General features: G+C 37.1%; 2 protein-coding genes across 2 annotated transcripts; one reads left to right on the forward strand and one right to left on the reverse strand.

Moving 5' to 3' along the window:
• The first annotated feature begins 2,146 nt into the window (after positions 1 to 2,146).
• Positions 2,147 to 7,006, forward strand: LOC145304159 (uncharacterized). Its single transcript, XM_080145930.1, has 3 exons — positions 2,147 to 2,554; positions 3,203 to 3,394; positions 5,116 to 7,006. The coding sequence occupies exons 1-3, from the start codon at positions 2,547 to 2,549 to the stop codon at positions 6,863 to 6,865; spliced, it is 1,950 nt and encodes a 649-aa protein (XP_080002056.1). The 5' UTR covers positions 2,147 to 2,546; the 3' UTR covers positions 6,866 to 7,006.
• A 1,408-nt stretch (positions 7,007 to 8,414) lies between these two features.
• On the reverse strand, positions 8,415 to 12,630 carry LOC145304168 (uncharacterized). The gene is made up of 3 exons (XM_080145939.1): positions 11,673 to 12,630; positions 11,364 to 11,527; positions 8,415 to 11,247 (listed from the first exon to the last, which is right to left on the reverse strand). The coding sequence occupies exons 1-3, from the start codon at positions 11,953 to 11,955 to the stop codon at positions 8,998 to 9,000; spliced, it is 2,697 nt and encodes an 898-aa protein (XP_080002065.1). The 5' UTR covers positions 11,956 to 12,630; the 3' UTR covers positions 8,415 to 8,997.
• Between the last annotated feature and the right edge of the window lie 203 nt (positions 12,631 to 12,833).

Here is a 12,833-nt window from a genome sequence, read left to right on the forward strand (position 1 = left end):
CTTCAAGAGGCTTCCGTTTGGATTGACCAATGCTCCAAGTGCATTTGTAAAGTTGATGGATAGAGTAATGGATTTGAGTCCTGAATTAAGGGCATTTTGCCTAGTTTATTTGGACGATGTTCTTGTATATAGTATGAATGTGGAGGAACATCTGGAACATTTGAATATTCTACTACGAACATTCTGTGAAGCAGGCCTCAAGATTAATCTTGGAAAATGTACATTGTTTGCAGAGGAAGTGAAATTTCTGGGCCATATTATAAATGCAGAAGGCATATTTATGGACCAAGCATATATTGAAAAGATTAAGAATTGGCCAGTACCTGAAACAGGTAAAGATATTCAAAGATTTACTGGTTTCATAAATTATTATGGTTCATATTTCAAGAATTTTTCTGATATTACGGCACCATTGAACAAATTCAGAAACAGTAGTAAAATAGAATGGGATGAAAAAAGTATGGAAGCTTTTACAAAGACTAGAGAATTGTTCTGTGAAGAAATAAGTAAATCGTTCCCGGATTGGAGAATGGAGGCTGAACCATTTGTGTTGGATACAGATTGGTCATCTACAGCTATGTCTGCGGTGTTAAGTCAAAAACAAAATGGACAAGAGAAGATGATATCGTGTTGGTCACGTGTTTGTTCAACTCATGAAGCCAATTATGCAGCACATAAAGGAGAATTATGTGCATTAGTAAATGCTGTTGAAAGATTTGAATGTTATTTGAGACACAAGAAGTTTATCGTGAGAACTGATTCAGCTGCACTGAAACATCTATCTACTTGGAGGCAGAACGGATATTTTGTTGGTCTCACCATAAGGTGGATAAATTTTTTATCCACCTTCAGTTATGAGGTTGTACATAGGCAGGGCAAGATGCATACTAATGTTGATATATTGTCACGTACTGCATTAAAGGATAGTAAAGATAGGATATCTAAATTATCGACAGACGAACAAGGAGAGTTAATATTGGATACTGTATATCAATTGGAAGATCCTAAATTATGTCTTATTGCAGGAATTGGAGCAGAGACGGCCAGTCAAATATCATCCAGATTGAAGGCACGAGAATTTAGTCGTAGCCTGGAGAAGGATCCTGTTTTAGTTGAGGTGAGGAAATTTATTGTAAATAATGTCAAACCTACGTCTAGAGAATTGTCTCAAATGCCTTATCGTGGTAAACAAATATTAAGATTTTTTGAACATCTGAGTTATAAGGATGGTTTAATTATCCTGACTTCACCTATGCGGCTCCAGAAAGAATTTCAATTTATTGAACGGGTAGTGGTACCTATTGGAATGTACAATAAAGTTTTCTTGTTAGCTCATGCAGATGTTACAGCGGGGCATAGGGGTTATTTGGAAACTTTGAGCAGGATTAATCGTCACTTCATTTTTCCCTATGTGTCTAAATATGTAGCGGCGGCAGTTGCAAATTGTGTCATTTGTTTGAATAGACGTAAAAAACCTAAACATAATCATAATATAGAATTTTCTCCTTTGGCTGGGGAAGCTATGGCAGAGTTGGCTATAGATGCTTTAGGTCCTTTGAATGAGTGTGAATATAATGGAGTCATTTGTAAGCACATTTTAATAGTAGTTGACAGTTGTACTAGATATGTGTGGTTGTTTGCTATTGAGGATGTTAAAGCTGAAACAATTATTGAATGTTTGAAGTTTAATTTATTTTCTGTTTGGGGACTATGCGAGCGAATTAGGACTGACAATGCACAAAGCTTCAAATCAAAAGTTTTTAGGGAAGTTTGTTTAAGGTTGGGAATTGAACAAATTTTTATCCCTCCAAGATCAGCAAATTCGAATTACAGTGAAAGATACAACCAAGCGGTGTATTCGTTTCTTAAGACTGATTTACGTTTTCAAGATGGAGATTGGGCTTATAAACTTAAAGCTACACAATTTTGTATGAACACTTCTTTCAATCGGAGGTTAGGATGTTCCCCGTATTTTAAGATGTTCCTAAGAAACCCTAAGCTTCCACTTGACTCATTTGATCCGTTAACACGCTCGAAAATTAAACATATGAATTTTTCAGAGTTATTGGAGTGCCTTGACAAGAATTGGAGGACTGGACAAGAAAGAACTGAGAAGTATTTACAGGTAGAAAATACAGAAAGGATAGGTCGGCCGATAGCTATAAATTCCTATTGTTATATTTTTTATGACGTCACAACGATTGGTGTAGCTCGTAAACTCTGCTCGTTATGGGTGGGTCCGTGTTTAGTGACAAAAGCAATTTCTGATAGTTTATTCGAGGTTCAACCCCTAGAAAAGTGTAGATTGAAAGATAAAGGGGTGAGAATTGTACCAAGAGATAAAATATATGTTATTGAGAGTACTTTAGACTTGACTCCAGATGAAAAGATTGACTTAGTGATTACAGATGAATGTTTCTCTGTGGATAATACCTTGAAAGTAAACTATGACTTTCCCAATACTTTGAGAAATTTAACTTGTTCAGGCGTTTCTGAAGAGGAGAATAGTTGTGGCGCTAGTCCAGAGGTGGTTGGAAGGCGGAAGGATGGACAGGTAACACCAGATTTTTTGGAGAAATCTTTTTTGGGTGTTGGGTTGTCACAGCAAAGGTCAAATGTATCTCAGGATAATGAAAATTTAGATGATTTAGTTGAGGATCTTAGTGATACTTTGGAAAGTACTCATATTTCTGATAGTGTAGATTCAAATGATATGACTGACAAAACTAAGTTAGACTCTACATATTCTACTATTAGTAAGGATAGTGTTTTTCATGGAGATTATGCCTCTGATAATAGCTTAGTAGACAACAGTTTGGGTGTAGAGGATGTTAACATGGAATCTGCTAGAGAGTTAGAGTCTCGGATGAGTATTTTAGAGGACACTTTTCCAAAACTGCAAAGTAAAATTGTAAACTTGGAACAACGAAGGGGAAGTGTTAAACGAGGTAGAGATGTTGAGGAGGATGAATTAGATAGATCGTTAGATAATGCAAAATTGCAAAAAATGTCTGAGACTATTCCTGTTAAAGGTCGTCCTAAAGGTTCTACAAATGAAGTGCAATTACAAAAATTAGAAGAGGATAGACAAAACAGAGAAAAAGACAGATTAGAACGTTATTCAGTAGCAGATGTAGTAACTAGGAACCTCGCAAAATTGATTAAAAAATAATATTTGTAATAATTTGTATAATATTTGCAGGAGAAGAGATTACCACGAAAACCGTAGGGAGCGTGATGACAAGAGAGGAAGCGGCGGTGGTGATAGACATGACCGGAATAGACGAGATGGAGATCGTGGTATGCGCAAGAGGTCACCGGACGCTTGTAGTTCAAAGAGTGGACGTGCTGGACCAGTACCTGTGAAGAAATCCAAGGATGATAGAGGAGTCAGGTACTTGGATATTTTGTTATTTGTTGTTGTGATGCAGGTTTATTGTTTGATTGTTGTTGGTGGTATGTATACGTCACAGGATCCACGGTTAGCAGCTTATGATTGTTCTCAAATAAGTAATGTTGAACTTAGATCAGCTGCCTGTTTGCATGATAGGATGGAACCGGTTAGATCTGTGGAATTATTGGGGTTAGCAGAAACCGATTTTATATTGTCAGAAGCCATTAGTTGTGAGGTTAGACTAAAATTGGAGCGCTGGTTTTGCGGTACCGCGAGTCATGTGCACGTACTAGACGTGCCACATGAAAAACAGGTAGAGTTGAGTATGGACGAATGTAGAAGGGTTTTTCATTCTGGCAAGTATCAGCATGATGGTATTAGTTTTAAAGTAAATATAGACTTGCCAACTGTTCACAGTTTCACAGTTAATGGAACATTGTCACCTTTCTGGGATGTTGGTGGTGAAAATATTCAATGCAAGACACTGGGAATATACGCGCACAATATGTGGTTCAATTTAGGTTTTGCTGTTGGGACTTTGCATATTTTAGTGAAAAATACACCCGTTTTGATCAAGGGAAATGTTGTTATGGATTATGATAAAAAGACGATTGTGGCGAATTTTGAAGATAATCATTTGTGGGCAACATCAACTTCTCCATATTTTCCGTATGTTGTACGAAAACCGGCCAGTAATTTTAAGGTAGTTTTTCAAGATACATTCAATTTAACTACTTGGAATGAACAACTTTTTGTTTCTAACTTGGAAAGGAATATTTTAGTTAAAATTATGGGAACAGAGAAACTTACTTTGCAGCATCTGGATTTCAACATTTTTGTAACAGAATTGGAGGGTATCAAGTTTTTAGAGGAACCGAAGGCGGCTGTTAGAAGTTATTTTGGGGATTTGTTAAAACAGGAAGCTAGATTTGATTTGAATGCTATGTTTTTGGCTAGTAGAGAAAGGAATGAGAGGATGATGGAACTTTTTAGTATTTCTAGATGTGCTCAAACAGAAGTTAGGTCAAATGTACAGATGCATCATGGGTTCAGAATTATATACCTGGGAGAAATTGCTAAGTATGAAAAGTGTACAGCGGTTGAAATTCCAGTAAAGTTAGGTGTGGATTATGGATGTGCAGTAGGACACTTGATGGTGGATTATAAAGGTGAAACAGTTGGAATACAAGAATATAGTAGAATGATTGTAGCAGTAGAGGATATAAAATTGTTAAATTGTTCGCAAGGTCCGGTATTTTTGAAGTTGACAGCTAATTTGTTCCTTGGGAATCAGGGGCAGGGACTCGAACTTCTGCATATTGCCAATGAAAAATCAGAACACGTGGGACAAAAGATTTTTCTGAACGACGAAAAGGTGTTTATTGCTGACTTTAATAAGACTATTAAATATCAGGGATTAGAGGATTTTGAGGATTTTAATGGACAAGCTTCTAAATTGGATTTTGTTGATCATAAGTTGTCATTTTTCGAACAGGTTACAGGTCCTTGGTTTGGTTTAGAACATTTGTTCAAAGATATATTACCATTGTTTGCCAAGTTTGTTTTGATTGTGTTAATGTTGTTGTTAGGTATAATTCCTATGTTGGCATTGTTGTATTGTTGTTGTTCATGGTGTCATAAAAAAAGATTTACTGAGGAAGAATTTAATGCTAGATCTTAAATTTCTTATGCTGAAATTTAATTATATTGTATTTTTGCAGGTTGGTTACGGCGGCAACAATGAATCAAAAGTTATTGAGCAATGAAGAAGATGGCCGCCACAAACAATCTGTCAATGAAGGAAATCAAGTCAAACCTGGTCTACCAGTATCTGCATTGGTCAGCAACTCTGCATCCCGGCTGGTGTTGGTAATGTCGCGCGTTGAGCTGCCCACGTTGAGTGTGGGCAGGGCGACAAGGAACATATTTTTGAGCAGTGAGGACATGCCACTGGCAGATTTAGCTCGTCTTATTGATAATGAACCAAGGTTTAAGTTGAATTTGATAAACATGTTATCGGTGCAGTTGGAGATGGGGAGATGCATCCACTCCATAGACTGGCCTGTGGACAGGATCCCTATCTTTACCAGCCAGAATTCAAGACACCTCAACCTGATGGCGGCTGGTGAGCATTCTAAAGCTATAAATAGAAAGTTGTCATGGAACGAGACAACTAGTTTGAATAAGTTGAGTGCGACCATATTTCTCTCTAAGCTTGTTTGCGAAAATTTACCAAGTTTGGTGTTGCTTGCTAAAATTGAATACCTGGATGGAGATGAGAGAAAAAGCTGTCAAACGTTGGGCGAATTGTTACCCATAATCAAACATATGGGGGAACTTGAGGATTGGCATCAACTTTCAAAAATTGACGTCATACCTGCAGATGGTAAAATGAGCCTTCAGACAGTGTTGAGAACGGTGGGTAATAGCGTTGATCCGAGGTTGAAGACGCAGGTTGTGTCAGCTATCCGGCTCCTGGCACATTGGAAAGATGTCGTGAATAAAGTAAGCTTTATTCTGAAGCAAATGCCATCCACAACTTTGTTAGAGTTACAGAAAGATTGGCTTGATGGAAAGTCTGAACAGGATTTGAGTGCTAAAGTGTTTATTGACTCCATTCAGGTGAATGAATACATGAACTTAACAGTCTACATTCCACGCATTGTAAACATGAATTCGGTGAGTTTAATCACCAGTGGAGAGATGCCTGCTGAGATACGTTATGTTAGATTGGATGGTCAAAGAGAAATAATTGATAACCTGGTGAGTGCCACATATGCAGGTAGTCTGTTGAATGATAAAGTAGACGCAAGAGTTTTGACCTGGGAAATGCAGATGCGCTGCAAGCGTCTCCGTCCGACTCTAGCCAAGCAGATATTGTTATGTGATTCAAATACCACTTTAGAGAATGTAGTGAAGGAAATCAGATTGGAGTTGGATGGAAACGTTCATACAAGTTTGTTGACAACCAATATTGAGTGGAAGTTTAATCCTGAACACAAAGTAAATGAGTGGTTCGAAGGTGATTTCAAATTGGTTACTCGGTTTGGGGATCCTGTTTGTGTTCAGATGGATCAGCCCTTAAATCCGAACATTCCTGTTTGTCTGGATCTTGAATTGTCAAATCAGCAATGGCGTGTTGATGAACAAGTGAGGGAGGAAATGAGGATGGAACACACGCCTGGAATATTGATGATGCTTGATAAATTTGGAGAGGAGGTTAGTCGTAAGCATCAAAAGATTTTGGATAATCAGGAGGAGGTTGATAACGTTGCAACCTCGATTTCGGTTGCGGTTACTAGTGGATTTGAAAGATGTCTTCATATGCTTGGTGATACTGAGGCAAGGATGTCTCAAGACGGCTTGTGTGATGAGACCGCAAAACTTGGAGTGAATGATGATGAAGCTATCATGCCCATGGATATTGAAGAATCTGGCAAGAAGAGCAGAACATCTGGAAAAAGAAAGTAATAATTATAGTTATGTGTATTAATTCATATTTTATTTTATGTATTTAATATTTGTTGAGGCAGTAGTAGTCTCAAAAAAAGTTTAAAATTCATGTTTCATATTAATGCTCTATAATACCATGCTTAAATCTGATGGTTATATGTTAACCAATGTTATTTTTATATCATGTATTTATGATAACTATGTAATTAATGCATTAGGTGTTAATCAATGCATTTTTCAATGATTATATGTTAATCAATGTTTTTTTCTTAAAAAAAAATATTAAAAAGAAAAAAAAAACACATAAAGAAAAAAGGAAAATAAAAAAAAAACACAAAAAGAGTTCTAAGGAACCAAAATAAATAAAAAAAATGTGTATATGAAGTGTTTAAAGATCTGGAATAAAAATATATAAAAAACAAAAAAAATATGGCAGGTGTCATACCAGATCAACTATTATCTATTTAATAAGCGTTCAACGCTACTTATAATATCTATGATAATTAACATGTAAAAACCTATTGTTATATTTAATCTGAAATATTACAGTTTGAAATCCAGGTTCATGTTAAAGCCAGGGAGAAATGTGATGTATAGTCCCTTTCTTCCTGATTTAAGAGCAATGCATGTATTATATAGTTTAGCTTTTAGTTCTTGTGTCAACGGTTTCGGAGCAAGACATTGCTCTGCAACACGACACGAACATAAAAGTGAACAGTTGTCTTAATATTAATGTTATTATTGTATGTTAACCTTGTATTGAATTAATACACTTTATAAGAATATTTAGCTGTTTGTTCTTGCTATTACTATACGTCACAAAGTTTGAAGTCGATAGGACAATTACAACCTGTTTAAATTAACGAAAAGAGCTAATCTATACGTACTTACTGATCCTGATTATAGAAAAGCTTCGCTTTTAAAAATGATTACCAATGCCGTTGCGTATCTTCTCTACAACGTCTGTCTGTAATGTTTAAAAGTCCTTAAAATTTCTGTTGGGACTTGTGATTTCCTTAAAAGCTATTAAATAATAAACACTGATTTTTTGGTAACATCTATAACTTTTCTTGTCCGTCCAACTTTACAGGTCTAAATGAATAAGACTATGACTAGTATTTGATGTACATCCTTAATGATGATACACAAAATTACCCCATATATAGACTGAAATTAGTAGTAGAAATGTTTAAATACTCAACTTAATAAATTAAACAATTAAAATTCAATGAAAGTCTCCAACTAATAAGAAAACATTATCAAAAAAAACTTTTGGGGACTAGTATATAATAAGTAGCCCATTGTCCTCCCAATCCCTGAAAGCATCTGCTAACTAATTCACTATGTTCGTCAGTCTGTCACTTGCTTTGTTTTGTTTGGAAATTGTATTATATTATGTTCTTCGCTACTTTAGTATATCATCTTTCATATTTAATCTTATGATTATAAATTAAACACATTTTTAGCATATAAACTAATTTATTGATAACAAACATATAATATAAATATAATAATGTTTTAATTCATTTTAAGTCTAGTGAAATCGTAATATGAATTGAACAATATAAAAATGTCTAAAATATATGTGTCATAAGTCATATAATGCAACGTAAGTCATGAAAATACAATGTCATATAAAAAGAATTGGAAGACAATTGCAAATAAATATCACAGCTCAATAATATATGTGGTGGAAGAAAAGTTTTCTTACTGTTTTTTACTTTATATCAATTTTTATTATACAAAAGTACAATATAAACTATTCTAAAAATAAATACGTTTCTATTTTTTGTTTGATATTTTTTAAAAATATTTTTAGAGTATTTACTGGTTATAATATAATCCTTGGTTTTGATAAATCTAAAATAATCATAATGCATTAAAAATGAAATAATTAAATCACAATCAAATTTAAATATTAGGATATGTGAGAGTGTTTTTTAACATTCAAGTTTTTAGAGGCAAATTTGTCCACCTAGCAAAAAAATGGATAAAAATGGAAGCTCAATTAATTGAAAGAAATCTAGTTTGTATAATGTATGTAAGTATGATTATTGACAAAAACAAAAGAAAATATTTGAAAAATCAAAATTTTGCCTCCTGTCAAAAAGAAACAAAATAAAGTGTGTTGAATGTTTTGCGTCATGTTGTTAGATTCCTGGCCGTTCGTCCTGGCTCTTGAGTCTCTGGAAATGACCGGAGATGCCTGCTGACTTTGTAACCCTGTAGTCATAAGGTGACACCTGGGGGCTGGGCGTGGGAGAGTGGGACGAGAGATTCAGTGGCGGCGAAACTGTCGAGTATGGACCATCTAGTCGCAAAGGCACGGTTCTCACCGCCAGCGGCGTTTTTAAGTCGGCGGGATGAGAAGTAATGCTGAGATCTGCAGGTTGTTGGAAGGCTTGCGGCTCCCTGCTAGAGTTTTCATTCGGAATGGAGGTAAGATTTGAAGTCATGGTAATATCGGTTCTTGCACGCTTGGGGCTTCTAGGACAAGAAACACTGAGCGGCATGATGGAGACTGGCTCGGGTGCTGTAAAAGGACTCTCCATGACTTGGTTCAACAAAGGGTTGGTTTCTAGATCCCTGGATTGAAGGGATACAGAATGAGATTCTTCAACAATGGCTGGCCGAGACTTAACAGCATAAATTGGCATTTGGCTGGAAACAGCTGGAGCTGCATTTTTGCTAACCAAGTGGAGTGTCAAGGATTCCTCTTTCCCACCATTTAAAGGATTGACAATATGCAGCTGGAATTGTTCTTGATTAACAGGTGGTCTGGCAAGAATATCTTTGAAGGTGGACATGTCCTCTGCAGGCTTCTTGTGAATGGTGACGTCAGGTTTCATTGGAGTCCTGGCAGTTTCTACTTGCTGAACCCAATTTGAGATACTGCCTGTGGTACCATACATCTTTGCTGGAGACAGGTCAAGAGGAGAGGATTCCTGGTCTGATACCAGTTTTTTGATAGCTTCATTGGCAATCTTGGTAGCTTCTGCAATTACACTTTCAGCTTGTTCATTAGCTGTAGGTGCGGCAGATGTAACTTGCTCAGGCTCTTTATTTGCTGGTTCAGTAGTGTCATACTTCTTTCTGTGTATTCTCCATTGGTGCTTTTGCATATGGGCCTTCTGTCTAAACTCAAAGCCACACTTGCAGCACTTGAATGGACGCTCTTTTACTCCAGAGCTTTGATGCTGTTTGAGAGCTGGCTTGTGGGGGAATATCTGGACACAGCCAATGCATTGCAGAGGCTCAGCAATGAGATGGGTTGGTAGAGAAGTGTACTTCATGTTGCAGGTTCCACAGCGGAAGCTATACGGATCAGACACCTGGCATCTAGAGCCACAGGATTTACACAGGAATTCTAATGTATCAGGATGATCAGCTGTGGTTTGAGTTTCAGCTTTGACAGATGCTTCTGTGGTAACAGTTGACTGGATTGGCATTGTCAGCTTGGCTACAATGGATTCAAGACTTGCTTGCTCTACCTGCAGAGATTGCTGAGTGTCAGTTGTGTTTTCCTCAGGAGTTGATGATAATCTAATGCTGCTGATATTGCAATCTAACCTCTCATGAGAATCTCTGCCACCACCAAGACTCTCGTTCAAATTCTCAAGCTCTCTGCTCTCCTCAATCTCTTTCAGGTAAGCTTGTGCAAGTTTCATCTTGAGCTTTACTGGTCTTTGGGCAGCATTTTCATGTTCTTCCTCAGATGCTTCAACTAAAGGTGTTTCTTCTTCTTTCACCTCATGTTGAATCTCAGAAGACAATCCTTGAACATCATGGGTATTTAGAATGTAGGTTTCCTGGAAGTTGCCAGCAACAGCTCCCTCAGTGTAAACCTCAATAGATGCATATTGAACTTCTTCTTCTGTGCTCTGTACAATGTAAGCTACAGGACTGTCAAGGAAGCCAACAGAGTCTGTAAACTGTGCCTGATGGAAATCCTCCAAATTGGCTTCAACAATCTGGTACTCTGTTGTTGCCAGTTGCTGTTGCTGATCTTGCTGAATTGGTTGTTGTCTATTTATAGTCATAAGTTCTTCAGTGTTGGCAACTGATAATGTATCCTCATTATGAATAGTTGTTTGTTGCTGGCTAATTCCACCATTTGATCCATCCAAAACACTTGCTGTCAGTGCCTTGTACAGCATGCCTTCAGCACCAATGATACGTGTGGAATTAATGTTGCTGGTTCCTTCATTACTATCATTAACATTGTTGTTTACAGCAGAACTGTTGTTGGTAGGAGCAGCAGAGCCAGTTGGTCTGGACTTGACATGAACAATGCCATGTTGTCTCCATTGATGTTTCTGCATGGGTTCCTTCCTGTAGAACTTCTGTGTACAGATGTTGCATTGGAAAGGTCGGTCATTCCTATGAGTTCGCTCATGAACCTGAAAATAAAAAATATTCATAAACTATTTTTGGACATGTAGGTATAAAAATGTTAGTTTCAATTTCAGTCTTTAAAGATAATTAGGTTATTTTTTACAATAGATTTTAAACTTACCCGCAGATTGCCTTTCTGTGTATATTGTTTGCCGCAGACCTTACACGAAAAAGGTTTTTCTCCGGTGTGTGTCACAAGATGGCGCTTCATGGTGGTCACACACACAAACTTTTTCCCGCACATGCCGCAAACTGGTAAAATTTTGGTGTTCCGTTTTCTGGTACCTGAAACAAATAATTAAATTTAATTTAAATAAATATTAATATTTTTGTTCTACTTTTTGTTTTGTGTGTAAAAAAAAGGGTAATTTTTAAATTGTTATGATGAAAATATGGATATAAAGTTTGTGTCATGAAAAAAAATTCTTACCAGATTCATTTGCTTCAAAAACATAGGGTAGGCTGGAGCCATCTTTTACGAAACCATTTGAAACATCAGTATCCGACAACATTACTCCCCACTCATATCCGCCGTTTGAAGATGGCGGAGGCATTTCTACAATATTGTCTACTATACCGGTAGTATGACTGGTCGAAACTGTGCAGTCGGCGTAAATTGTCTGGGTGTCAACAATGGTTGTCATGGTTGTGTGTTCTTGTCTGGTGAGAGAGTTGGAGCTGACCTCTGTGTCTCTGGCGGCCCCAACAGACATCTTGGTCAGAGAGTTGATTGTCTGGTTGGACAAGTTTTGTGTTGGCGTTGATTAGAACAGCTGAATGTAGCTGCTGTCAGGTTCAAATTTCTTTTGTAGGCGGTGTAGGTAGGGCAAATGTGACCGCTAACCGGCGTGTCTTGTAACAGTGACAGCTGAACCGGCGTCTGGGCGGCTGAGGGAGGATCCTGGAGGCGGTGGCTGTTGCAGGCACACGCGGCCAATTCCGGAGACACTGTCGTCCGATCGTCCAGGTAACCTACACCAAAAATAGGGGTTAACTTTGGCTTTCTACTGCGGGCGGGCATCACGAGATTATAATCCGCGGGTGTCATCACTCTCGGTATCCCACTCCCCGTACCCGTACCCGTACACGGTATTCATTTTTATACGAGAAAATAAACGGTCACACACAAAAAATGAAATGTCAATAAGTTTTTTTTATAGTTTTTGTTTGTTGAAATTATTTACAGGCCTCTGGTGGAGTCTGTTTCAGTGTTGAAGTTGTCAATTTCAATGTTCAACATCTTGTTATTAGTTTTATAATATAATCTTTATAGAATTTCAAATATTTAATAGCTTGATAGATTTTCAAAAGCAAATATAATGTTTGTATTTTTGCTTTGGGTGTCTTTCTAGCTTTGTGATTTAAGAGTAACTAACTGAAGAATTTTGCCGAAAATATTTAGTATATGCGCACACACAGTATACAGAGGAATAAAGAGGAGAGGGCGAAGATAGGGGAAATGCTCTTAGATCAGACAGCAGAGGAAAGAAAAGGGAGAGGGGAGCAACATTTATGTTGGTGGATTTTAACTCACAAGGAAGGATGGTTTTCACCAGGGATTATAAAGGATAAGACAATGCAGGAGAAATTT

The sequence above is a fragment of the Acartia tonsa genome, chromosome 2 (assembly GCF_053477335.1).
Source record: "Acartia tonsa isolate MP-2025a chromosome 2, ASM5347733v1, whole genome shotgun sequence".
Lineage (NCBI taxonomy): Eukaryota > Metazoa > Arthropoda > Copepoda > Calanoida > Acartiidae > Acartia > Acartia tonsa.

What these genes read in the sequence shown, in the direction of transcription:
- LOC145304168 (XM_080145939.1), bottom strand. Translation starts at nt 11,955, where the DNA reads ATGTCTGTTGGGGCCGCCAGAGACACAGAGGTCAGCTCCAACTCTCTC. An exon ending in TTTTGAAGCAAATGAATCTG is followed by an intron (nt 11,528 to 11,672) that starts GTAAGAATTTTT and finishes TATTTGTTTCAG; the next exon opens with GTACCAGAAAACGGAACACC. An exon ending in CACAGAAAGGCAATCTGCGG is followed by an intron (nt 11,248 to 11,363) that starts GTAAGTTTAAAA and finishes TTTTATTTTCAG; the next exon opens with GTTCATGAGCGAACTCATAG.
- LOC145304159 (XM_080145930.1), top strand. An exon ending in AAGGATGATAGAGGAGTCAG is followed by an intron (nt 3,395 to 5,115) that starts GTACTTGGATAT and finishes GTATTTTTGCAG; the next exon opens with GTTGGTTACGGCGGCAACAA.